The sequence below is a fragment of the Alligator sinensis genome, unplaced genomic scaffold (genome assembly GCF_000455745.1).
Source record: "Alligator sinensis unplaced genomic scaffold, ASM45574v1 scaffold331_1, whole genome shotgun sequence".
NCBI lineage: Eukaryota > Metazoa > Chordata > Crocodylia > Alligatoridae > Alligator > Alligator sinensis.
Genome location: NW_005842033.1, coordinates 299,792 through 327,634, shown reverse-complemented (window position 1 = coordinate 327,634; position 27,843 = coordinate 299,792). Strand labels below are relative to the sequence as shown.

At 42.8% G+C, this 27,843-nt stretch overlaps 2 protein-coding genes across 8 annotated transcripts in view; one reads left to right on the top strand and one right to left on the bottom strand.

Moving 5' to 3' along the window:
* The window catches only part of SYNJ2 (synaptojanin 2), a 104,220-nt gene extending 99,095 nt beyond the window's left edge, over window positions 1-5,125 (top strand). For all 5 annotated transcript variants that reach the window (XM_025202648.1, XM_025202650.1, XM_014519342.2 and 2 more), the window contains one exon: window positions 1,831-5,125. In XM_025202648.1, the coding sequence (XP_025058433.1) occupies window positions 1,831-2,619 (789 nt within the window). In that variant the 3' untranslated portion in view covers window positions 2,620-5,125. The remainder of the gene's footprint in view (window positions 1-1,830) is intronic.
* Window positions 5,126-14,917: 9,792 nt separating this feature from the next.
* SERAC1 (serine active site containing 1) overlaps window positions 14,918-27,843 on the bottom strand; it is a 52,778-nt gene continuing 39,852 nt past the window's right edge. For all 3 annotated transcript variants that reach the window (XM_025202645.1, XM_006022371.3, XM_025202646.1), the window contains 5 exons: window positions 26,521-26,621; window positions 23,560-23,657; window positions 22,470-22,652; window positions 19,935-20,078; window positions 14,918-17,675 (listed from right to left, as the gene is read on the bottom strand). In XM_025202645.1, the coding sequence (XP_025058430.1) occupies window positions 17,539-17,675; window positions 19,935-20,078; window positions 22,470-22,652; window positions 23,560-23,657; window positions 26,521-26,621 (663 nt within the window). In that variant the 3' untranslated portion in view covers window positions 14,918-17,538. The remainder of the gene's footprint in view (window positions 17,676-19,934; window positions 20,079-22,469; window positions 22,653-23,559; window positions 23,658-26,520; window positions 26,622-27,843) is intronic.

Sequence of the window (27,843 nt, the reverse complement as noted above, 5' to 3'; positions counted from 1 at the left end):
AAGCCCTGCTGCAAGCAGTCCAGTGTCTGTGGCAGGCAGCAGCTGCCCACTGGCAGGCAGCTGCACCAGGCTCCAGAACCCCAACCAGGCTGTGTGGTGACTGCAGCTGCATGCGTGCCTTGGGGGAGACAGCTGAGAAAGGCCCTGGGCAGCACAACCCCAGTCCCTCCCCCACCATCTGCTCCAAGGCGCGTGTGCAGCTGCTGCCACCACAGAGCTGGTGCCAGGGCTGTAGAGCCTGGTGCAGTTATTTGCAGCCTCCTAGCTGCCTGCCGCAGTCGGCATGGACTCTGGGCAGTTGCAGCAGGTGACAGGCAGGCTGCAAACACCCACACCAGGGTCCAGAGCCCAAGCACCAGCTCCGTAGCAGTAGCAGATACACACATGACTCAGGGTGCATGGCAGGGAAGGGGCTGGGGCAGCACAACCCTGGCTCCTCCCATGCCATCCACCCGGAGGCACGCGTGCACCCACAGCCAGCATTGAGAATCAGGCCCCTCGCGGCTCTCCCACCGTCTGCCTCTGGCACATCAAGTTGAGGTGGGTCAAGTTTGGGGTGTTTTTGGCCAATCCAGCCAAAAGTGCTGCCAACCCCTGGACTGGTAGATTCCTTCACAATCTTCTCTCTGGCCCACTGCCAGAAAGTTAGTCTTTAGGCTCCTATTTCACCTCACACTGAAGGATACCATACAGCATCCCCTAAGAGATGGAATTCAAACAGCTTTCCACTGCACACAGCCACAGAGAAAAAAAAGAAGTGGAAACGAAACAGACATCCCCTTTCCCCTATGCATACATTTTAAGGAACAGTCTTGTTTCCCCATGTCCCCATCAACCAAGCATTGTTGAAAGAGCACAGAGAGAAGCTTCCGGTATTTCAAGGTTAGTTATGTGAAAGCACCTACACTACTATAAAGGGATCTCCCCCCTTCCCCATTTCTCCTACCCAAGGAGGAAATGCATCGAGTCAAATACAGCAATGTAATAGCAAAGGAGAACTATCCTGAATTCAATGTAAGATGCATTTCGAATCACATTACAACATCTGAGTTCATGCCCTTCTATGCAGCAGGAGACTAGTTAAGAGTTAAAGTGGTTTCACTTAGCAACATCGAGACTGGGAAGTCTGAAATAATAGCTATCCTGATGTAATTAGCTGGAACTAAAGTAATTTGGGCTTGAGGTTTTATCTAAGAGGGATATGTGGTATTGAAAAAAGTGATAAACTCCACATCGAGAATGTATTTTTAGATTTAAACCCTAGCATCAGAATTACGAGGAGCCACTGATACACTCTCTGGGTTAGATGAAACTAATTGCCCTTAAGCCTCACATATCATGAGACCCATGAGGGCCTGTGCTAATGCCCATTAATTCAGCCTTATGATTTAGCACTTCAACAGTAGAGCCAGTAAAAGGATCTGACATTTAGAGCGCATCAGAATTGTAGAGACTAAAGATCTGGCCCCCAAGCAAAACTTAACATGAAAGAGAATGGTCACAAAGGGATGTATTTTTAACACAGAGTGAACAGGACATACGTTCCTAATTCCCCACATAAAACATTAAATACTGGTACGCTAGAGTGACGCTGAAGAAGAGAACTGAGCAGCATCTGTTCTAAAGCAGTTGCTGTTTTGCCTGCTCTGGGTCCAGATCTTTTTCAGTGTCTTCAACCTCCCCTGCTTCCCCCAGTAAGTCACTCAGTAGAACTCAGGTCTTTTCTACTGCACTCCCTGTTGGATTAACCTCCCAACCCCAGGGCAGGTCTCATGCTGTCACCAAGCCTGAATTTAAAACACTGCTCTTTCTTTTGTTCTCCATTCTCAGACCATGTCTCCAGAAGAGCAGTCTGACCAGCAGACAAACCACCCTCCCTTTGGCTTGCCAGATCCTTGTCTCGAAGCCAGCGCCATCACAAGCCCCACAAGAGTCACTCCAGTCCCTAAGCCGAGAACAACACAGCCTGGGAAAATTCTTCAGAGAAGGAAGAGCAGTGAGAGGCCACCTCCCTCACCAGACAGTCTGGAGGCAGACATGCTGCATTCACCCAACTCCTCCTTTGCCCCGAAGATCCCACCAAGAAGGAAGAAGTCTGCCCCTGCTGCTCTCCACCTGCACGTGCTCCAGAGTAGTAACAGTCCGCTTCTCAGGGGCTTATCACTCAATTTCAACAACAACAACAGTCCTTCTGCCATCCAGGATTCAGACATCCTCTCTCCCAGGCAGTCCGATTTTTCAGCCCTGATGGTCATGGCCAGCCCTCAAAACGATGGCACCAAGTGTGTGACACCAACACCTTCAGACTTGATTGCTGACCTACAGGGCCCTCCTGCCACAAGCAGTCAGCAGCCGCCACTCTTAGACACCAGCTCCCTTACAGAGGATACCAATCTTCTGGACCTGGACACTGATTTTCCCTGTCCTCATCCCACACCATCTGTACCAAGTACTCCTCCAGTCCACACTCCCAAAGATCTGAAACTCCCCGGCTCAGATTTCAGTCACTGGGTTACGTTTAGTGATGATGAAGATAAGGGCACATTAACAGAGACGCTGAACACACTGCTTGTCTTAGAACAAAATGGAAATACCTTGAAGAACAGGAATACAAATTGAGAGTTGAGATTTTTTTCCTCTTATAGAAACCTTAGGTACAAATACAAATCTCTTTGCATACAGAGCTCTACTTTAAGAATTCTCAAGTGTGGCAAAACCACGTTTTAAATGAGTTTTGCATTTAAAGAAAGAATACTCCCCCAGGAAATAAACCAAGTGCATAACATCTAGCAATACTGTACAGCTTGCTAAAATACTTTATCCTAAATTATTTTTTTATTCAGCTGAAAAATTATTATATCAGGTACAGATAATATTTAAGAGCATGCAACGAGGCAAATGAGGCATGAAAAGCCCTCAAGAAAAACATTTACAGGTGTAATTTATAATCCACACAATTTCTATCATTTTAAGTAAGCCTTAGTATAAATAATTATATTGCTATAGTTATTGCAGAGTAAGTGTATCCTCATGGAGAGCTTCACTGATGTAACTATACGAATATATTCATATCAGAGTAATATATGTTCCTGCGTAGATATGCCCTAAAATGCATCTTTCTTGTGGTCTTTAACTGGATACAAGGTTTGGAATCTCTTAGTATTTATCCCACTAGCCGAACTCCTCCACCCTTTTGTAAGTGGTCAGGAGGTTGCAGAGTAGATGCCCTCTTTTGAAGGAAATTCTCGTTCTTAATCTAAAACATCCAAATGCACCTACAGGGGATTAGGATGGATCCCATGCAAGTGTATGAAATACTAATAGTTATACCTCAGGCAGCTATTCTGCAAGGGCATGGTTTCTTTTAATGTGAGGTATGTTCATATTTAAAAGCGACCTCCGGTTATTTCCTTTTCCATTTGGAAAACACCCATTCTGAACTGGTTCTGTTCAGCCCCTTCATATTCTAAATAGCTAACGAACCAAACAGCACAGAGGACAAGTGGTTGGCACTTTGGGAAGGACCACGCATGTGAAGGGCTAGCAGGTGCATTCCAGTGGCCTTTACTTACTGTGCACAGAGTCACAGGTGAGAGAAGGGGCAGGGCCCAGCTGGTTACAAAGGACGTAAGCATGTAACTTCTTATCCTGGAAGATTATGCACTAGTCACAGTCTTGCTCCCTGTGGCAAGGAAGTGTCATCTTCATTCTTCACTACTAATGATATAATAAACACCGATAAGTAAAAAATTGGCTTTGTACATGTACATGAGAGCTGTGTTGAGTATTCATTGAGACCCTCAGTTCTGAGAGGCAGGGCACAAGTAACAGGGGCAGACCATGCCTTACAGATTATTAATTTTACTTCTGCTGCTGATGGTAAAGATTAGTACCGATGCTGAGAAGTTGGAAGGGACTGTCGTCTCACAAACAAAACTGGTAGAGGGAGTTGTATGTACAGCTGTCACCCTCCTACTGCCCTCCATATTCACTTCAGCTGATCACTGGTAGATCAGCCAGCGGCATGGCAGGAGCTAGCTTTCTGACTGCCCTTAATATCATCAGGCATTTTGCAGCTTAAAATTCCTCTCACCCATTTTGAGAAGAGAGACATTGGTAGCTGCATCAAATGAACAGGCAAATCTGATAAACGTGAGCCAAGAACTACATTTCAGTGAGATCCCAAGTGGGGAAATAATCAGGGACCAGAACATAAAACTAGGAACAGGCTTGGGAGTCAAGTTCTACCAGACTTGTCTCTCAAACATAAAGGCAGAGTATTGGTGCAGTGAGCAAGATGTCAGTGTGGAAGAATAAGAGTGCCTGTTATTGCTCATATGCTCAAATACAGTTATTGCTCATATGTTGCCGCATTGCATAAGATTAGCTGTAAAACAAGAGTTTATGGAAAACTGATTGCATCTTATGAGGAGCATTAACGGAATAGTTTGTGAAAGGAAATTCAGAATTCATCCGATTCCTCTCTTAATTAGTGTTTTCTTAGTGATTGATGCTGTGTGACAGCACAGACCAGCCAGGCTGGATAATGCACATTCCACAAGCCTGCCCTTTACCTAAAGATTCTTGCAACACTTGAAAAAGTGAGGGAATAAAAATAGAATACCATAGTTCTAGCTGCAGAAATAATCAGCCTAGGAAAAGCATCATTCCCAGATCTTCCCCATTGTCCTAGATCTTCTTCCAAATGTTGCCTTCTTTTTTTCCTTATATTTATCCAATGCTCCATTTGGACATTAGTTACTGTGGGGAGCCCACCAGAGGCTATACATTACATCAAGGGAGAAAAGGTCACTGCAGCAATGTCATTTCTGATTTGGAGCCAGTCCAACATTCAGGCTTCTCAAAACACCTGAGATTATAGCCACAACGTCAAATATGGTCTTCCAGTCCCAAAACAGAAATTCAACTGGGGACAAATTTGTGAAGTGTTTACGCTGCCTGTTACAAGTCGGCAATTACAAGTTACACCAGGCTTGTTTCGATTCAGGCATAGTAATTTCACTGAAAGAAGAACAGAGTCCCTTTCAGGGTAGTAATAATTTCAAACATTTGGCAAAATTGAGAAGTCTGTGGCTTGTGTTTAAACTTTATTTTTGTTGTAAATTATGTCAATTAAAATTTCTTTTCTAAGAAATGTGAATTGGTGTAGTCCATTCTTGGCTGTCTAGGGAACTGTAAAATCGACTGCTTCATTGCTATTAATAGCCTGACTTGCTTAAGTCTTCTCATCTCTGGGGTTGAATTCTAAGCAAAGACATTCAGTAGACAAAGCAGTGCTTCCTTTATCTAATCATTTCTCTCCCCTCCCCCTTCATTTTCCAAGCACATTTCTTTAAAAGCCTGTCTGTTATTAAAGTGCTCAATTCAACAAACTGAAAGGAAGGTGAGTCACTCCGAAGTAGGATGGCTGCTTTCTTCCCTGGTACATCAAAACATCCCGGCCTACTTTTTGGTTTTGTTTTGTTTTTTAAAGGTAGCACTAGATTATTTATGGACATATCTCAGCAGAAAATATTAAGGGCATTAAAAAAATAGAAGATGTTATATTATTATATTCAATATGCTGGTGCAACAAAGAATTTAACAGCCCTGAGATGGCTAATTAACACGTTAATGAAAGAGTTAGTGGGAAAGCCAATTAAAGTAGATTTATACGTGTCAAATAAAACCTGCTTTTTTACTCCACTTGAATAAATGCAGTAACTGGCCTTTACATCTTATGCTTGTAAGTGGTGAGCCGCCCGTTCAAGTTAGCGACAGGGATTCAGTCTGGTTTATACAATCAGCAAAAGCATGGACCATTCAGTCACAACAAATCAAGGTGCGGGAAAAGCAACATGCCAGCTGGAAAGGTAAGGCTAAGAAGAGAGACTTGAGACACCAAAGTTTTTTATCCTCCTTACTTGTGTAAAATTCAAGCAGTGTTCCTGATATGGAGCCACTGCAGCCTGGGGTCTGATCTCACAGGACTGGACAAGAAAAGCAAAGTCAGGCTGGGTCCACATTTGATTAGGAAATCATTACAAAGGACTGACAGGCTGTCCAGGTGATGGTGTGGTTGACTTAAGTGGGAGGGTGACTCTCTGGTCTCATTTGTCACTCTGGCCCAGTGATTCTTAAAAGTATGTTTCCTGGACCAGTGATGGGCCACAAAATATAAATGTACACAAATGTACATACAAGTCCTCAACATAAAGTATTTTGTAAAAGGAGCAGTGAGGAACCTTGGGTGATCATAAGAAGGATGATGGTCTATGACAAAGTCTTCCTCCTCTCTCTCGCTGAGTGGCCCAAAAGAATGAAGAAGCTGGACAATCACTTCTGTAGGAAAACTGGTGTCAGGCTATGGATTTCTGATGCAAGAGGGGAATGTTAAGAAACAAGGATTCATTGTTGAAGCCTTCTGGTTCAACAATATTCATTCTATATTAAATAGACAAAACACACATTTTACAGCAGGGTGCAATTAAATCCCCTGTCTTTTCTCCAGACTAAATAAGACCAGTTCCCTCAGCCTCTCCTCAGAAGTCATGTGCCTCACCCTCACCATTTTCATTGCCCTCCACTAGACTCTCTCCACTTTGTCCACATCCTTTCTGTAGCGGGGGGCCCAAAACTGAGGAACGTACTCCAGATGTAGCTTCAGCAGTGGTGAATAGAGAGGAGTAATAACTCCCCTTGATCTGTCAGTGTATGACACCTATTTATCCATGTAGTTACCGTGTGTGAGGTCCTTATATTCTGTTCCAGCTCTAAAAAGCCATATAAATTATTATGATTTTTAACATTTACTAATAGTTTTAACTTTATTAATTACTTGGGGAGAAGCTGTCCCTTCCCTTGTGTTTGTACAAGGCCTACTAGAACTGGTTGGGAATTTTCCACCAGAATAATCTGATGAAAACATTTCTTTCAAACTTTCCATGGGGAAAATCAAACTGATGGCTCACCAGCTGCCTGCCTGGGAGGCTCAGCAATTTCATTTTCTGCCTGCAGGGGAGAAAGCAAAATTGACAAGTGTCATCCCTGGCAGGCAGCTGCCAGGCCAACAAAGGAAATGATTTTCCCATGAAAAAAAGTTTTGATTTTTTTCCATCTCAAATTAGTTCCTCTTCACCCCACAACCCACAATTCTCTGTGAGGTGGACCTTCTGGGTTTTGGCCAGCTGTAACAGCCAGCACAATAGACCTTTAGGTTGTATGTAATATTAATTGAAAATTAAAAGGTTATAGATACTGAAAATATTGATTCAGTTGCACTAAAGATTCCTTTTTGTCATTAGTTGAGCTGCTACAGGTGCTGGGAATAGGCAGGCTCCCACTTGGCCCTACTCTGTGTCCTGCTTTCCAAATACCACATATCACTATCCACTCAGAGTACTCACCTGAAAGACCACAGGGCTCTTAGAGCTAAGAATTTTGTCTGTATAGGGAGATGATTTCTAATGCTTGTAGAAATCCACTGTCTAGACACACTATAGTTGCTGCAAACATGTTGGGTGTGTCCACATACGTATGCACATGCGCTTGCAGCAGCTCAAATAGCGGCACAAATTTGTACCGAGGATTTTTGCCACAGCGTATGTGCCTGGACATGCACTTTGGTGTGGGATAAGTTGTGCCACTTGAGGCAAAATGACCCTGCCCAGCTCCTCCCAGAGCTGCAGCCAGGAGAAGCTAGGGCCTGGGGTCAGCACCTGTGCTGGCCTCAGCAGTATAAAAAGTTGCCCTGGTGAGCAGCTCAGGGCTACTTGTGTGGCGGCACAGTAGGAGGCACTACTACGCTGACCCACCTGCCTCACTGTGCCAGGCCCAAAACCACACTTTGCGAGTCTCCCCTGGAGAGCCTGCAGCTGGACAGCCCCTTCCAGGAGAACACCCGCAAGCCTGGGGTAACACTGCCACCACCTGGGCACTGGTCTCAGGGCTCTGTGCAGCCTGGGATACACAGACTCTGCAAGCCTTAGGAGTGCTTTGCCCACTGCTAATATTTCTGGGTGCCTCTTTCAGCCCAAAGCCTCCCAGGATAACCTCAGGTGAGATATCTTTATGACTGAGATAACAAACAGCCAAGCTCTGCTGGCCGGCCGGGAGCAAAAAGGCCTCTTCTCAGCCCCTCACACAGTGAAATAGCCAGTCATGCTGTAACCTGATACCTTTATTGATGTGGGGGAAAGAAGGGGAGAACAAAGGAGTCAGAAATACACTGAGCAAGCCAAAATAAGTTGAGCCTTTACAGAAATTGAGTACGGTGAGCCTTTTAAGACACTACTGCATTTACTTAGTTCTGATCTACAAGCTAGTTTCCAGGTCTTTACTCACAGTGATTCACCTGGGCAGTGTCTGGAGGCAGGTTGCTTGTGGCTTTTCCAAAATGCTGCCGGAGGAAGAGAGAGGGCACTGCCCCCCTGAGGAATTTATCTGGCCAGGTCACCTGCTTGACCAGCCAGGACCAAATAGCAAGCAAGTGAAAGAGAGAGAGGGGTGCAGATGGAATGACCCAATACAGGGACAAACAGAGTGGTATCAGGAGCTTTTGGGGCCCAGCCAACTGGTATCTGGAGAGACTAGCCCCTTGTCCCAGCTGGACTGCTGAAGCAGCCCTAACAGAGTTCCCTGCACCCTCTGCCCCACTGCAGCAGTCTGGCATTGGGGCTGCTGCCTGGATATGACCTGCTGCCACCTGCAACAGCACATGGTCCCAAGGCTGCGTGCCTACCAGACCCAGATGGAGACTGCATGGCCACAGCGGAGGCATCTGCACCTCTGGGCCAGCTGCCAGTTGCCCATGGCTGCAGAGCTGTCCTTTGTGCCATCTGGGCAGCTACTGCCCAGAAGATGTTCTGTGTGATGGCCTGCTTTGAACTGTCATAGCATGTCCTTCTGGCCCCAAATGGCCAGGAGGTCAGCCACCTCATTTGTCCTCCAGCTGGGTCCCAAGTGCCAGTCCTGAGCAGGTTTCTGTGCCTGGGTCCTGCCACTTGCTTCACTAGCTGGAATCCTGGTGCTCCCTATTTAAAAACTGCAAATTCTCTGATAAAAAAATCCCAAATTCACTCTTTAAAATACTCCAAAATCCATGTTCTTCCACAATTAAAACAAAAGAGCACTAGATAGATAGACAGAGAGAGAGAGAGAGATCAGTTGGGCAATGTTTTATTGATATATTTACACTTTGGAAGCCTACCAGTGTCTCTATCATCATACTAAAATAAATTCTAAATATCTATGTGCCTTAATGTTTGCTGTTGGTTTTCTCATAGTAGAAAAATTGGAGCTCCCCCTGATTCCTTCACTAACCAGGTTGTGGGGACAGCTGCCCCTGCAATCACAGCTCCTTCCAACAGGTCTCAGCCCGTCTGGCAGCTGGGCACAGTGGGTATGTGATGGGGAGTGGGGGATGTGAGGTTCGCAGGAGGAGGGTGGGAAGATGTATGGGTAGGGGGAAGAGTTGTGGGTGGGTGTGGGGTGTGTTGGTTGGTGTGGAGGGGGATGTGGGGTTTATGGGGGGGGCCACCCCATGCCTGCCCCACCCACCCCCTGTGGTGCCAGCTGGGCTGTGCCCGTGGCAGTACTGTCTGACCTATGGTCTGTGTGGGGAGAATGGAACCGGACAGACCTGACCCTCTGGCACCTCAGAGGCCTCCACCCAGATGGACCCCATGGCTCTGGGCGCCACACAGACAGAGCCTCTGGCTCTCGGCTGTGGGGGCTGCCTGACACTTTTTCAGCTTCTGGGGTCCAGGAGCATGGCCACCTCCCTTTGTGAGGTCTGCTCCCTTTTGGGGTCTCTGGCGCGCCAGCTAGAAGAGCTCCAGGCCACAGTCCAGAGACTGCGTGCTATCAGGGATGGTGAGCAAGAGATAGACTCCTACTGCCAGGCCCTTCACCCCCTGGAGGCAGAGGGCAGACTGAAGTCACCTTCCAGGACAAGGGAGGACTCGGGAACCTCCCATTCTGTCCAGCCAGGGGGTTGGACCAAGGTGGTCAGGGGCCCCAAGGCCCACTGCACCAAGGTCCCCACCCCACTGGAGCTTTGCAACAAGTATGAACCTCTTGCAGCCCCAGCAAAGCCTGCAGAGCTGCCAGCTCCTGCAGGCAACACAGGCTTAACTCTAGCTACCGGCCCTGCTCTCCCTAAGACAAAATGCAAAGTGTTTGTCATGGGAGACTCCATCGTGAGGGGGATTGAGGGGGCAATCTGTCGCCTCGACCCCTTAGCCCGGGAAGTCTGCTGCTTCCTGGAAGCCCATATCCAAGTCATTGTGGAGAAGATCCGTAAGCTCCTCCAGCCCACTGACCACTACCTTATGCTCCTTATCCATGTGGGCACGAATGACATGGCTCGGAGCAATCCCAGCCAGGTCATGAAGCGCTACAGGGATTTGGGAGCGGGGCTTAAGGGGTTGGTTGGGGGTGCAGGTGGTGTTTTCCTCACCACCTGCAGGCTATGGGCTGAGGAGGGAGAGGAGAATCGAGGTAGTAAACCAAAGACTGCAGCGCTGGTGTTATCATGAAGGCTTCAGCTTCCTTGACCACAGTCCGCTCTTTGGTGAGAGAGGCAATGAGCTGCTGGGAAGGGATGACCTCCACCTCTCTCTGCTGGGGAGGAGGCTCTTCTCAGGTAGACTGGCTGACCTGTTCCATTGGGCTTTAAACTAAACCCGCTGAGGGATGGGGGGAGTACCACCACTGCTGGCCCACTGAGCAACCCTTGCAAAGCCAGCAGGCCAAGGCATTTAAGGGAGCCCACACCTGCCCCAGCCCTGGAACGATCTGTAGGCAAGGCAAGGGCCCCCAAAGGAACATTTGTGTGCCTGTACACAAATGCCAAGAGTTTGGGGAATAAACAGGAGGAACTTGTCCTCCTGCTTAACACAAATAATTACAATGTCATAGGGATAACAGAGACCTAGTGGGACTCCACCCATGACTGGACCACAGGTATAGGCAGCTATACCCCGTACAGGAGCGATCGAGTGGACAAAAGGGGCGGGGGTGTAGCTCTCTATGTCAAGGAATGCTACACATCCCTGCAAGGCGACATTGGCGCCCAGGGTGGACGACTGGAGACCCTCTGGGTTAAAATCTGTGGGGAACACGGCACAGAGGACACAATGGTGGGGTCTACTACAGACCTCCTACCCAGGATCAAGAGCTTGACCAGGAGTTCACCAGGGAATTGGCTGAGGCCACACGCTCCCAGTGCATGGTTGTTATGGGAGACTTCAGCTACCCAGACATCTGTGGGAAGAGCACTTGGCCAAATCCAAACAGTCACAAAGCTTCCTCTCGTGTGTGGATGACCTCTATCTGACTCAAGAAGTCTACAGGCCAACAAGAGGTAAAGCGCTGCTCGACCTGGTACTGGCAATGGGGGACGACCTAATCAGCAACCTCATGATTGAAGGGAAGCTGGGTGACAGCGACCACGAGCTGATCACCATCACCGTCTGCCGTACAGCTGGCAAGTCAGTCAGTAATACAGAAGTCCTCGACTTCAGGAAAGCTGACTTTGACAAGCTCAGGAGGCTTGTCAGGGAGGCCCTAAAGGGCCACAACCCAAAGGAGAGGGGAGTTCAGGAAGAGTGGTTGCTCCTCAAGGGAGTGATCCTGGATGCACAAGCAAAGTCTATCCTGTCTCAGAGAAAAGGCAGCAAAAGGGCACAGCAGCCCCCTTGGCTCAGCAGGGAACTAGCAGACCTCCTGTGTCTAAAAAGAAAGATCTACAAAGGATGCAGGACTGGATCCACCTCCAAGGAGGAATATTCTGCACTGGTCTGGACCTGCAGGGAGCAAACCAAGAAAGCCAAGGCTGCGACTGAACTCCAACTAACTACAAATATCAAGGACAATATAAAGTCCTTTTTTAGATATGTGGGGAGCCAGAGGAAAAGCAAGGTCAACATTGGACCCCTGCTAAACCAGATGGGACAACTGACGCCCAGGAAAAAGCCAACTTGCTCAATGGGTACTTTGCATCGTTTTTTCACCAGTCCCAAGGGTTGCCCCTGCCCATTACGGGACGGGAAGTTCCAGGATGAGGGTGATTCTTTACCCTCCATCAATGCTGACCTTATGAAGGAACACCTTGAGAGGCTGGATACCTTCAAGTCAGCCAGCCCTGACAGTCTACACCCCAGGGTACTCAAGGAGCTGGCAAGCATCATAGCTCAGCCCCTAGCATGGATCTTCAAGAACTCCTGGCGCTTTGGTGAAGTGCCCAATGATTGGAACAAGGCCAGTGTGGTGCCTATCTTCAAGAAAGGGAGGAAAGTGGATCCGGCAAACTACAGGCCCATCACCCTGACCTCTATCCCAGGGAAGGTCTTAGAAAAGATTATCAAAGAGGCCATTCTTAACAGACTGGCCGATGGCAACATCCTGAGGGATAGCCAGTTTGGGCTCCGCAATTCAAAACGGACGTGGAGAAGCTTGAGAGAGTCCAGAGGAGAGCCACATGATCAGAGGTCAGGAAAACAGACCTTACGAGAGGTTGAGAATTATGGGACTCTTCAGCTTGGAAAAGCGCAGGCTCAGGGGTGATCTGGTGGCCGCCTATAAGTTTATAAGGGGTGCTCACCAGGATCTGGGGGAACGTTTGTTCACCAGAGCGCCCCAAGGGATGACAAGATCGAACAGTCACAAACTTCTCCATGACCGCTTCAGGCTGGACATAAGGAAGAGCTTCTTTACTGTCTGAGCCCTCAAGGTCTGGAATGACTGCTGCCAGAGGTGGTTCAAGCACCTACTTTGAACACCTTCAGGAGACATTTGGATGTTTATCTTGCTGGGATCCTATGACCCCAGCTGACTTCCTGCCCCTGGCGCAGGGGGCTGGACTCAATGATCTTCTAAGGTCCCTTCCAGCCCTAATGTCTATGAAATCTATGACTCGACCTGGCCCGACAGCCCACTAGCATGACTTTGGACAGAACCGGAACCCACAGCTCCTGTCCAAAGGTGCATGCTAGGTGGCCGGGCTAGGCTGGGTCATGTCAGGCCGGGCCCATTCTCCATGAGGGTAGGCAGCGATGCATGGTCACAGGGATGTGTCTACAATAGACCATGGCACATGACCCTGATTAACAGTTAGCCCAACTTGAAGAAACTTGTTCTTCACTGGTACAGACACCGTACGTTATTCACATTTCCTTAGGTCTTTATGAGGGACAGGTCTCCCAAATCCTATATTTATTCTTGTGTATCACCCTATCTCATGCCCACTCTTATCTCTCTGTCAAGATGTTCATCTTTGTTTGTTTGGTTTGCCAAGTTCATGGATCTGCACTCTCATTAGTAAGTACTAACTTTTACATTAGTATCTACTGTTTTCATACTCCCTTCAGTGTCTTTTTGCCCATTATTGGGTTTTAGTTTTTTTTTCTTTCTTACTGGGTCACCCAGTGGTCAGGAGGCGTTTTCTCTCCTACTGCTTTTCAGCACCATAACTTACTATAGTTTAGCATAACTACAGGCTAGCACAACTGGAATTCTTACATGTAGTACTACAGCTATTTACTGTGCACGTTAGGTCAACAATGAGAACTAATTTCAAGTTGCAACCCAGGGAGCAACAAATGGCCAAGCCAGCACATAGGCCGAGTTGAATACTTCTTCCTCTAATGTACAGGATTCCCTGCTGACATTTTGTGAATGCTGTGGTAACTATGAAATTATAAACTAAATGATATAAAGAATCATAAAGCCATAAAACAAGCATATTGACAGTTCCATTTAAGCTAGATAAACCACCCAAATTGCAGTCTCAGAAGGAGACCTGCAAACATGCTTAAAAGCCCCATTCACATAAGCAATTCAAAACTGCATTAAAATAAAGTATTTATGTAAGTAAATGCCAAAGTTGTAAATAGGGAAAAGATCGTCCAGCAGTCAGCAAGCAGGTAAAAAGCATCTGCCAACTAGCCACGCATCTGCTGAATTCCCACCTGTGGAAAAGTGTGGGTGTTTTGGGTAAAGGCCAAGTTTGAGTCCTGTGCAGCTCAGAAAAAATAAGAGTCACTATTTTAGATTGTCATGAAATACAATGGCTACTTCTAAAGTTAACAGTAAAGCACAGTTTCTTACTCTTCAGTTTGGAAAGAAGGCGGCTGAGGTGGGGTATGATAGAGGTCTTTAAAATGACAGGTGTGGGCCAAATGAACAGGAAACAGATGTTCACCAAGTCCCAGAATACTAGAATTATTGGGCACACACTGAAATGACTAAGTGACAGGTTTAAAGTATTTTTTTTTTATGTAACACATAGTTAACTTGTAGAATTCATTGCTGCAGGAGGTGGTGGATGCAGACAGCATAGCCAAATTCAAAAAGGGACTGAATAAATGCATGGGTGATAGATCTAAATGGCTGTTGAATAGAATGGTTGGGGATATTTCCTCTGGCATCTCTAAACTAAAAATGGTGGATGCCTGGTAGAGTAAGGAATAGATTATTCTAGAGATACGCAGTTTGGTGCTCTCCCCGTATTGCATGCACTCCTGCCACTGTCAAAAACAGGATACCAGGCTAGATGGACCATTGGCCTGACCCAGTAATGCACTTATGTTTTTATATTCTTACTTGGTAAGAGGGTGAGAGAAGAGAAGCACAAGACTGGATTTAATACAGTGCAGTTAAACTTGCTATTTAAAAGCTCCACTAGTCCTGACAAAATGAAAACCCAGTCCAAAACAAACATTGGAAAATAATACAGCTCTGCAAAACATTTAAGATTTGGTCGAGTTCCACACCTTCATGCTTTTGGAGCTCTTAGCGCTCCTGTTCTCACCTTACACACCACATACAAAGGGCAATAATAATAAAACAGCTAATTACTGAACACAAGACATTTATCAACATTTAGAAAACAAATGCTCCCACTCAGCAGGTCACTTGCAATTTATTTAATATGTATTTTCACTATATATATAGTAAATTACTTTCTTTAAAAAAAAAAAAAATGTCATTACCATCTCCCAAATACAACATTACTGAATAACTCAAGCCTATTATTAAGTTAAAAGGTTACATATTTATTCATTCAGCAGTTATAGAAAAATGAGAGTTCTTCAAGAATTCCAGTTACAATAGCCAATACAAAAGGATTTACTGTACAAAGCATTACCACAGAATTTCATTGATCCGAATCCCTCTTAGCTAAAAGTTTACTTCTCAAAAATGGGTAATGTCACGCTCCACATGTTTTACGATGTTCAGTTCTCAAGTCTGTCCAAACCCTGGGTATCCAAACTAATTCCATATGGCCCAGGTCTGTTCTTAACAAATAAGGACTCTATTGTATTTACATTATGAAGTTTAAGAGACAGCATCAACAGAATATGTTTCTTTAAACATTGTTTTGGGCCTGTTTCAGTCTGAAATGATGCCCCTGAAAACACATGGGGCTTTAGGTCAAAAATGGTGCCAGGCCTTCTGTGCTTCTCTGGATCCTGAATCTGACAGTGCAAGTCTGGCTGGCTGAGGCTAAGCTTCAGAAGCTGCTCTTCCCAGCACTGTGTCCTCCTAGATCAGGATGTTCTAATATGGGAATGTCAAAGGTGTTTTCAGCAGACACCATTTTTATGCTAAGCTCCCATGAGACTTCTGAGGTACATTTCAACTTGTTTTGATTGTGTGGCTTTTTACCACATAACTGTATGATCTGGCAGATTCGTCCCACAAAAGAGAGATATTAAGTGATTCCCTAAACAGTCTCTGGTGGTCCCCCTATCAACATCAGCCAAGGATCCCATTAGCAAAGGGCTGCCTAGAAGCCTCCAGCCTACTGGAGAGAGAGCCTACTTGGTTTGGGAGAGGCTGAAGATCAGAAGGGTTAGCGGAAGATCTGCAGCAGCAAACTTCAATACGGCTTTGTTAAATCAAGGCCGTAGCCAGGCTGCTCTTAATTTTGTTTGGATTCTTTTACGGCTTGAAGATAGGTGGCTGAATACTGGCAGTCTTGTTCTAAATTACATTTATTTCTCATCAGTGACATTAACTGTGTCATCATGACATGGATCCAAAACACTCAGGGCAAAAACAGTCCACACAATTTATACAAGACAATGCTGCTGGTTTTCTACATGAAGTAAATAACTTCACACAGGCCTCTGTAAGTGCAAAATATTTTGCTTTGAAGTCCTCAGTGTTTCTGATAAGAGCTCTGGGAATGTTCTTATTTTTTCCTGCCTTATTGATATGCTCGCCCTCTTCCACAGTCTCCTGTCATAGCTACCATCTTGTCAAGGACTGCATAAATGTCTTGCTCCAATAGAGCTTTTCCAGCACTATTCTTTAAATCAGCTAAAAAGCTCCCTACTGAACATCTGAGCCAATGCCTCCAGGGATTAAAGTACACTGCCTTCTCAGTGTCCCTAAATTAAGCAGCCAGAAGTTAACATGTGCATCGCCTATCCTAGATCTTCTATTTGAAAGAGCAAAAGCCCTCCCCTTGACCTAGCCAACACAAACTATGCTGAAATAAAACAAACAGTCTCACGTTAGGTCAATTTTTCTATTATCTAGAAGTTCAAGAGCGGATACGATTAAAATAGAACTGTGCAAGACTTTTTTTTTTCAAAACTAGATTAAACTGCCATTGTCTCCTTTCCACAGGATACCATGCCAGAGATCATATTAGGTGATGATATCTCCTCCTCAGGCAGGAAACAAAGTACTGGACTTGCTAACACTTCTCAGTCCATGAAACAAAAAGGCAAGTAGAACAACCAAACTGTAACTGGTTATCAATCAAAATACTATCTTGAAGAACACAAGGCTCCTGTGGACATTGACTTAAGGGAGCACAGTTGAGGGAAAATAAATATCTGTCTTTACATATAATTTACATAATTTAGGCGATTGGATGCAGCTTTAAATGTTAAATCTGTTATTTGATAAGTGGGATTTATTTAAAAAGAAAGTTTAAAAAATATTCTGAATCAAGCAATCAGGGATATTCCCTCTAAATTTTGTTTAAATACCTAACCATGAACAGAAGATGTGTACTTCAAGATAGCTGCTTGTTTGCCAACCCAGAAATCATCTTCTGGGTTAACTGTTTTTGATCCTCTGTACAAGATTTTTATCCAGGAAGTATACTTATTTCAGTCAAGAGAGCCAGGACCCTCATAACCTCTCCAGCTGGGAAGATACAGTGGAAGAGGAAGTTTCAAGTATTTTATAGCTATTTCTGTGCAACATGATTTTGTGAGCTGTGAAGGATGTATCTCCATCCTCTGCTGGCCAAACAATTATATAAAATTATATAGAGACATGTTGACAAGCAAAATGAATCAAAGCTGATTCTCACCTTTTAATGCCGGACTTACAGGACTGTGGATTGGTGCACATTTATTTTGAATAAATTTCAGCCATAAGTAGTGCAGACCTATGCAGATATGCTGAAAGCCACACTGAGATCATATTTTATTAATAATATAATGTCTTTCAATTCTCAGCTTCTCAGAAGTTTCATAGAAAGGATTTTGCTATGTGTGCACACACAGCAAAGAATTAGCTTCCAAGTTCCCTTGCAAGTGCATCCTGAATGAACTTTAAAGTCCGCTGGTACAGGAAAGCATCCTTCTTCTTTGGCTTACAAATGTTTAGATGATTGACAGCCACTGGAATTAGATCTCCTATACCTAAATCTGGACCAAGAAAAAGAAAAAAAAAAACCACTCAGAGTTCAATAAAAGAGAGTATCTAGATTTTTTAAAAAGCTCTTGCACTAGTGGCTGCTTTTCCAGAAGCAGTCAGCTCTTCTCTGTTGTTTAATAATTTTTCCTGAGACTAGGTTATGTTTTTAACGGACCAAAAGCATTTTAAACACGCTGCCATATTAAGCAAGTATGACTTCAAAAGGATCAAGGATCTGTGTAGGCAAACCCTACTGCTAGGACCTGCTGAAGGATCACAACTTCCGCTTCTCTACTGAGCCAGTTACCAGTACCCACTTTGCAATGTAATCGTGGCTGTACTGAAGTTAATGGGAGTTTCACGACTGGTTTCAAAGCAGCCCAGGATTTAACCTGCAGTGGGTGTGTCTACACATGTGCTTTAATGCCCATTTTAATGGGCATTAAAATGTTACAAAAACTGTGCTCTTCAGCTAATGCACATTAAAATAGACTGATGAACCTACTTCTAGTTCCTCACAATGGAGGGCATTTTTACACACACAAGTATCGCAGCGCCTGGCGCTTTGCAGCGCTGGATGCTTTTCATCGCTTGCAGTTGTATAAATGGCAAAATGTGCATCAGTGCTGTGAAAATGGTGGTGGCGTGCTTCTGAACTAAAACTCATAAGAAGTTGTTTTAGTTCAAAAGTGCACCACTGCCATTTTCTGCATACTGATGTGCATTTCACTTCTTATACACCTGCACGTGGTGCAGCACAGTTCACATCAGCTCGTGTGTATTAATCAAGTCTACTCCAAAGCAGTGGATCTCCAGCACATTGCGGGACAAAACGGTATGTGTATAAACGCCCGGAGGTACTATATTTAATGTGCATTACCTAAAGCACATTAAATGAGTATATAGATGCACCCAGTATCTGCATTTCAAAAGTATCTAATGGAATGTGGAAGGCTTTACCAATTGTCAAACTTGTTCAACTTTACCATAATCAAATAAAATCTTTATAAAAATATTTTGATATGAAGATTAAAACCAGGGTGATTTACACGTAAATATTCAAAACAGCATAAAGTCACGTTCCTTATGATGGCATAAACTCCTATAAATGGTGCTCCATTTCCAACTCATTATTTACACTGAGACTAGTTAAGACGCATAGGTTTCCTCACAGCTCTCACTTCTAGGTCAGGTCATGCTGAGATTGGCAATTTAATCCTATTTGCAAGTGCTTTAATTTTCAGAGAAATTCTTCATTGTGTCTGAAGCTTCTTCTTGTACATGAAAGGCCACTAGAGTGGTAGAGTGGGCATAACCACCGAACAAACTGAGTACCACTAGGCCTGGGAACAGTATAAGGAGTGCTGCAATTTCTAAGTGCTACTTCAAAAAAAGGAGAGCACTCTGCCAGCATCATATATACAACTCTTGCCATACTGCTCCACACAACTCCTCGTGCCCTCATTGTTTTTGTATTTTGTTTTTTTCTGGTTTAACTCTCTAATTTTCAGGCTTCATTTAAAAATATATATCAATAATATTTTGGTAAGTAAACAGGTAAGAATCAGTCCTTGCAAAAATCTCACTAGGCAAGTCAATCGTGTATGGGAAACCCCCAAACCATGAAGTAACATTTGAAATCTCCAACTCTGGACAACAAGTTCTATATGCTGATCACACATTAAACAAACCCTGCGTTTTTTGCCTTTTCACACACCAGCAAAAATATGCAAGTCAAGATTTCAGGATTATGAATTAATTTTCAACACACAACTGCTTCAGCATACATCTTCTGACTGACGAAGGACAAGGATGTAGAACAGGTAGAAAAATATATTTATGTACAATTACTTTGGTCAGTATTTGCCGATTTTCTTTTCTGTTTTTAGGGTGGCTACAGCTGGGCTTTTTTGTTGGCTAGTGAAAATATCCATACGTCCATATTAGGCTGTAGGAGTTTTAATCAGAAGAACAGATAAGAAATATAAGAGCAAGGCCTGTTTTCCTTTAGTAAGTATGCACTGTTCAAATGTGAAAAATGTAAGAGAGATGCATTCAGATACATGCATAATTCTCTTGGACTTCAACAGGAGGGGCACACATGTATAGATACAGGAATGTAATCAAGTTAAAAAACTGGTGAAAACTTTGTAAAAGGCACCATCAACAACTTTTCACATAATATCCTATTAAATATCTTTCCAACTACTACTATGATAGCATCCTTCCCTACAGCAAAACACAAAAAAGCAAATAGTTATTTGACATACTTGCTGATTCCACTGGTACCACATGCAGTTTTATCATGCTCCCTATGTGTGTAGGTAAAGTTTCTGCAAAACTCAACACCGGAAACTTTTTATCCTTGGCAAATGAGAGAAAGTCATCATTCAGTTCTTTAAGGGCAGGAGAGTCTGAAGAAAAATGGAAAATAAATATTGCAGTATGTGTAAACTCAGTCTCAGAACTGAAACTTATCTACACTAATCACATAAGGAATAATTTTTGGCAAAATTATAACCTCAAATAAAAAGAGCAGCACATCTGTTGTAAGACCCTGTGTTTAATTTAACAGGAAACTGGCTTATGCAACTCTGTCATTTCATCCTATAGCAGATAAAGTATCAGAGAATCATCAGAATAGGGCAGGAAGGGACCTCAGGAAGTTAATCTGGTTTGTGCCTTTGTCCTAAGGAAAAATTCCTGCCCAAATCATTCCTGACAGATCTTTATATTCTTCTTCCAGTGATGGAGATTCCTCAACTCCCTAATGATTCCAGTGCTTAACTAGAATTTTTTTCCCTACCACTTAACCTAAATATCACTTTTTAAATTAAATTTAATTTACTTCTTGTCTTATTGCTAGTGAACATAGTGAGTCATTCATAACTTTCCTCTTTACAGCAACCTTTCATGTATTTTAAGGCAGTTACGATACTCCATGACAAAACTAGAAACAGTACTCCACCCAAGTCCTTATCAGTGTCAGAACGGAAGAACTATTTCTTGTATCTTACATATGAGCCTACTGTTTATATATCCTACCATGATGTTGGCTTTTTTTGCATAAGCATGACCCATTGCAAGCACAGTACCTCATATACTTTGTGTGGTACTACAACATTGAAATCTTTTTTCTGGAGAACTGCTGCCTAACACAGTTGAGAATGACTGGCATTTATTTGTGCAGTCACTTATTCCTACCTAACTGTCATACTTTGCACTTGTCCTTATTGAATTTCATTCTATCTATTTCAAGGTGTTTTTTTTCCTCCCTCCAATTTGTCAAGCTCATTTTGAATTCCAATCCTGTTCTCCAAGTGCCTGCAACCTTTCTTGGCTTGGTATCATCTGCAAATTTAATGAGTGTACTCTTTATTTCATTATCCAAGTCATTAATGAAAACACTGACTAGTACCAGACCCAGATGAACCCCACTTGATACATCCTTCCCGTTGTGACTGAGACACTGACATCTATTCTTTGAATATGTCAACCAGTCACATAGTGACCTCTCCCTTTTTTCCCATCTAGAGTTAGACTATATTTTCTAAACTGCTTAAAAGGATATCACAGAGACAAATGTGAGACAGATGCATCACATTTCCTGTTTCTCCACTATCCACAAGACCTGTTACCCCGCCACAGAAAGAAACTGAGTTGACGTGACAAATCCAATCTGGCTGTTATTTATACCCTTGTTATCTTTTAGATATTTATCTATTTATCAATAGATTTCATGTTTGTTTATTCTCATATCTTTAAACAGAATGGAACTAAGTGATCTATAACTCCTTGATCCTCTCTTTTCCTCCTTTTAAAAAGTTGAGGTTAAGTTTGCCCTTTTCCTATCTTTTCCACCCATATTCCACATTCTCTATTCTATACTAGTCTGAGTTCTTACCCCTCTTCAGTGATACTAATTGCGTTAACCATCTGATTACATTTAACCTTTCAAGTGAAGGTTGAAGGAAAAAAACCCTTAAACACTTTGGCTTTCTAGGTATCACATGTTCTTAGCATCTTTTCCTTATTGTGTAGTTGACCAACTTTGTCCTTGTACTTCTTCTTACTACCACTGTAAATATAAAATCTTTTCTTGTTTCTCTTCATGTCTCCTGCTATTTTTATCTTATTTCCTGCTTTGGCCTTACCCCTTGTGCTATACCTTTGGACTCAGACTCAGTAATTTGACCTAGATTTCATTTTTTATTCAATTTCTCCTTGAGTTCCAGGTCCTTGAATAATTTGTAATTTAACCAGCTTGGTCTCTTCCTACTTTTCCTATCTTTCCTTTACATTGGAAAAGCGTGTACATGTCTTCTAATTATTGTTATCTTAAGAAAATTACAATGTTCGTGAATTCTTCATTCGCTTACCACTGTTTCCAAGGGGATCTTATCTACCAATTATTTTAGTTTACTGGAGTCTAATTTCTTGAAGTCCACTATCTTTATTCTTCTGTTCTCTCTCCTTTTTTTCCCCCTTAAGACTCATTTTGCATCTCTATCACCTAAGTTACCTTCCACACACAGATTTTCAACCAGTTCCTTCATCTTGGTGAGGTATACTACAGAGGAGTAACATACTCCACCGTTACATGTCTAAACAGTTTAGCCTACTCTTCTGTAAATTTGCCCTTAGTTCTGCCTTCCCCCCAATCAGATGCAGCAGATATTTAATCCATGTAACAGACAGTCCTAAAGATAAGAAGAGATGTTGCTGTTTTTATCTATGAACTTTCAGAGATGATAAAAATCAGCAACATGTCATGTTGTTGGTAAGAGTTAAGGAAGTAAACATACCTTTACTGAGTTCCTTAACCTCTGCAGAAGGAAAGAGAAGATATCTAGCATTTATTGAGTATTCAGCCAGTCGAGAACCATGATGAGGTACACTATAAAATATGATGCCTCGGGTATTGTTTACAATTTTATCCATTTCTGGGTTCTTGGAAGCATCTACTAGCATCTTTTTTACTAGAAGACCTAGCAACAAAAGAAATTCACTCATGCAGGGAAGTAAATCACTGTTAGAATAATGATCATATATTAAATATGAGGCAGGCAACAATATTCCTGCCTCAGTTAATTAGCTTTCTAGTTTGTAAAGTTTGTAAGAATATGCAGTAAGCTGTAAGAAAGCAGAAAAAGTAAAATGTCAATATATTGTGTCAATCCTGTACTCCAGACTTACTCATTGAGCTTTAAATGGCACTAGAGACATGCTATAAAACTAATACAAGGGGAATTTGCCTGTCAGTTCTCAATTTCATGATTAATTTTATAGTTTCAGCTAAATTGTTTGGTGATTATTTGTGGTGTTAACCAATACAAGTAAACAACAGAGCTCATTAATGAAGCGTGTGTGTTATACAGTATAAAACATTAAGAAAATATCAGCTCAGTTCTGCATTTTCAAATGAGCACTTGCAAATATCTAGGGCAGGGGTGTCAAAGACGAATCCCATGGGCTGAATCTGGCCCACAGAGCCCTCTCATTCAGCTGTCAGAATTGATCCACAGGCAGTACATGGGGCATGCCGGATAGCCCCATGTGGTGCCCACTCCAGATCATATCAGCTCCATGCCAGATCCAGCAGCACATCCTGGAGTGGGGAGCTCTGGAGCAGCTGGAGCAGGACCACGCTACATGCAGTATCCACTCCAGGACATGTATGGATCAAACATGCAAGGGATGGTCTCTGGGTCCAATTTGGCCTGTAGACTGGCTCCATGCCACTCACACAGCCCATGAGGCCAGATGGCTTTGCCTTGCCACACCTGATCTAGGGCAACCAAACTTGTTTCAAATGTGGCTATTTGACTAATTTAACTACTCATTTTAAAAAGTAATCATGGATAATAAATAGCTGATCTATGCCAATGTACTTACCCCCCATGCTATGGGACACCCATACCAAAGGTCTTTCTCCAATACCAGCAGCTCTAAGTTTTTTGATAAGCTCATTGCTTCTATAAGCAATAGATTTCCTGCAGAAGAATAGGATGGTATAAGCAGAAGGAAAGTGAACATAATAAAGGGCAGCTTCAGACTGGAATGAAGTTTCAGTGCATCAGTACTGTGATAAAGGAAGTTAGGCACAACTTATGTCAGCTACTGGCCACACTCAGTTGCCATCATCCTCACTAGGCATTGAGTACTGTACAATGAAAACCATGCAGGACTGTCTCCAAGGAACTGGAACTGAGATAATTTTCTAGCAATAACTACATTTTGATTTTGCCTTAGAGAAATTTTCTTTGAGCTTTAGTTTAGCGGTATACATCTTGTTAGGTGTTGGGACTTCAAACATTTTTGTTCACACATTATAACAATAAAAATAATTCTTTATTCACTTTATGAAAGCAACAGAGCATAAGAAATGCTATCCTCTCTTGAAACAAAATATACATAAATGTGAGAAAGGCTAATACTTTGCTAAAGTGTGCATGAAGTTTGGAGCAATGCAATGACAAACAAGTCAGTCAAGGTGTGAACAGATAAACAATTACAGTGTTTTAAAGGAGTGATTTACTACATTTCAGCTGAATCTGCTCTGTTTTGTTTCTCTACTTCTAACTCACCTAAGAAGAAACCAAACTTGGGCAGCATGTTCTAGAATTAAACAGTTGGGTAAGTTACTATGGTTTAGCTTCATTTACTGAAGGACAGGATCAAACAGATGAAACAGCAGACAAAATGTAAATCCCCCCCAAGATTAAAACAGTGTAAATGTTGGTCTGTCCAGGCCCTCTGCATAATTTACCTAGCATAATACTTTACAAGAGTGCCAAAGCATCAACTCCATTTTAAACATGGATAAACTGAGGTACAGAAATGGTGAACTACTTGCTTAATATTAACAAGACTGACAAAACAGAAAAAAACCTGTGTTTTCCAATTCCCAGTACTGTACTTTACAGCATAACATTCATTTTCCTTGCAGTAGAGGCAGGTTAAACACAGAAGACAAGATAAGGTGAGAGTTTGGAGTATTAAATAAGCAATGGTAACATCAGGATATTGGAGATGCTGCTGTGCACAAAGATCTAAATTACAGCTACATTTAAAAAGTCCTATCCCATCAATTCTCAGCATGGACAGTAAAGTTCACTTTGGTACAGCACACATGAAAGTATACTCAAATATGCCTTTTTAGCTGAATACAAAGCTTTAAGAGAGCTGTGGGGACTGGATCTTTTTGAAAAGCAAATTCAAAAGGGCATTTGGGAATTCACAACTCTATGGGGACTCAAAATATTGTCCTATGGGTCCACAACACTTCTATGACAGCTTTGTAAATTCTTTTTTAAAAAGTCAGCTAGCATAGCTATGAATGGTAATGGAAGGGCTAGGTTTTGACTGTTGATACATTTTAGCAACCCCTTTCATCCCTTTTGTTTTTTATCATTCACATGGAGCTGTTAAATATTCAAATACTGCGTACTCTAGTGATCTTTCTGAACTCAGTTTGCTGCATTTTTATCAAAGCAACAGAAATTACTACACAAATAGAGAAATTTTATTTCCTTTTACTTACTTCCCTAACTTCTTACACAATGGGCTGAAATTTTTTCCATGATGTATGTAAAGCAAAATTCTCCCTTAAGCTCTGATCCTGCAAACACTTTCCTGAACATAAAAACTTCAGAAACAAACACAAATAAACACTTATACAGATGTTTATCTATAAAAACACACAAGCACTCCCAGCTAAGGATATGGAACTGTGCACCTACTTAAAGTTCTGTACGTGCATAATTGGCTTAAAGGATTAGGACAAGGACCTGATCCAGAGCCTAGTCATCTCTATAAAAAGAAAAGAAACTTTGAGGCTAGGGACAGAAGTTACACATAAACCAGTAAAAGTGATTGGAAACCAGTTCAAAATCTGCAACACAACAAGTTCAGTACACATACACTACTTTAAAAATGGCCAAAACTGGATTAAGATAAACCTGGATGGATCTAGTATCAGACTAAACTGTTTTAGTTTAAATTGGTTTACTGAACTTCTATCCCAGATCCCCTCCAGATTCAAGTTACTTTCAGTCCACCAGAATCCCAGGATGCTTTGCATCTCTCCCCCCCCTCTCCCACCCCCATCTCACGGTGGGTGGGGTAGCATTGGCTCAAGCTGTCTGCTCCACCTAAGCAGAGAGGCGTGCTCTAGCACTCCCCAGGTTCTGACCTAGGCCACTGTAGGCATGTGGCTGCATTTCTAGTATCAAAAGTGAATGTCTATTCACTTTCTTATTGGGTCAATCTAGACAATTTACACTAACCTGTGAAGATTAAATCGATTCGGCCTTGGTATTTTTGACTGTCTGTACTTAGCCTGAGTCTGTGTTAAGATTTTTTTTTTCTTTTAGAAAACAAGCAGTCAAATTGGAGGTGATGTTCAAAATAAGGTGTATGCCAGAGATTCTCAGTGCCTGTGGTCAGAAATGCTTCTGTCAGGAGTACATACCTGAATTACAGTAGGATGTGGTATTTTCTACTTTATGTCCAAAGCTGCTATGTATTTTATTCACCATAGAGATCTCTTTCCAGGGATTTACAGCTCTTGAAAAAAATTGTATTCCTATTTTCAGTCTGCAGATAGTTTAAGTAGAACACAGGCTTCCACAGTACTTCTGGAGGACTGTTTAAGTTATGGAACACCCCCTCCTCTTTAATTCTCCCCCCACATATTATATCTAGATAATATGTTGTCAACTATGCGGAGTTTGAAAACAAATAAGACCACTCCTGACTGGATGATCCCAAAGCTGACACTATGAAAGGGGAGAAGCTATGAAACTTTCACAGCTTCTCCCCTTCTCCCCAAATTATATGCGCTCCATTTGTTACCTGTGTGCCTCAACAGGGCATTTTGCTTTCCAGTCACTCACATGGGTGTCATACTCCACAGACACAATTCTTAGGGCAGGGCAGTCTGAAGCCAGCCATGTCTAATTTAGATACAAAAAGCAAACAAAGCAAAATTAATGCATTCAAAATCCAGCAACTGGTCCTCAAACACCAAAATCAAGGCTAGCAATCCACTGAAATCTGATAGTTAGTCTGAAGAAAAAGAAAAGGAAAATACAGAGTTATGTTTAGGAAACTGTGTAAAATGACTTCTTTCTGAAAATATTTGCTACTAGTGTGCCTCTTCAGAGCTGATTATTTACAATGACAAAAATAAGTTTTGCTACTGTTAGCACATCACAGCCAACAAGGCTAGTGGAGAATGAGCTGGATTCTATTTGACTCTTACATTATTAATAGAAGGATCTACCAAGTTCTGATTGCAGAAGCAATTACTTGAAATAGCCTAAAAGATACCCAGGTTGTAAAGATCTGAGGCTGCATTTGCAGAACAGGAAGGAACAGAAACCACTTTTTGAGTTTCAAATTGGAGCACTTCTTAAAAATCATGTAAGTGCTTTATAAACAAATGACACAGAGCTGACTTCAGTGGAACATCAGAGATGATTTTTAGTGCTGGGGTGATATCAGAGATGATTTTTGCCAGTCAATGATCCTCCTAACACCTCTTTGTGGCAGAGTATTATTATTGTATTACAGGCAGGTAGGTGAAGGAAGTAGTGCAAAGCCCTGAAAGGATAACTGCCAGATGGCTTCACAATTCTGGTATCCCTGGTGCTCTCCTATATAATTGCTGGAAAATGGCTGAGAATGGAACCCCACACTACCAATTTTTACAGAGCTACTTTTCTGATTACACTATGCAAAGGAACAACAATACATTAGATGGAAGCATGGACTGATAAAGATAACTAACAAACTGTAAGCCTCAGCTAATTAACAGCATGTGTATTTATAAAAATACAGTATGCACTTATTTAAAAGTCTGTGGTTTTACAGACAGTTTCTCAAGATGTGAGTGGCATACAAAAAAGAGAGAATTAGGGTGCACCGATAAAGATTCTTTTGGCTAATACCAATGGCCGATTATTAACCAGCCATATCGGCCAATAGATTCATAGATGTTAGGGTCAGAAGGGACCTCAATAGATCAGAGTCCAACCCCCTGCATAGGCAGGGAAGAGGGCTGGGTCTAGATGACCTCATCTAGATGCTTATCTAACCTCCTCTTGAAGACCCCCAGGGTTGGGGAGAGCACCACCTCCCTTGGGAGCCCATCCCAGACCTTGGCCACTCGAACTG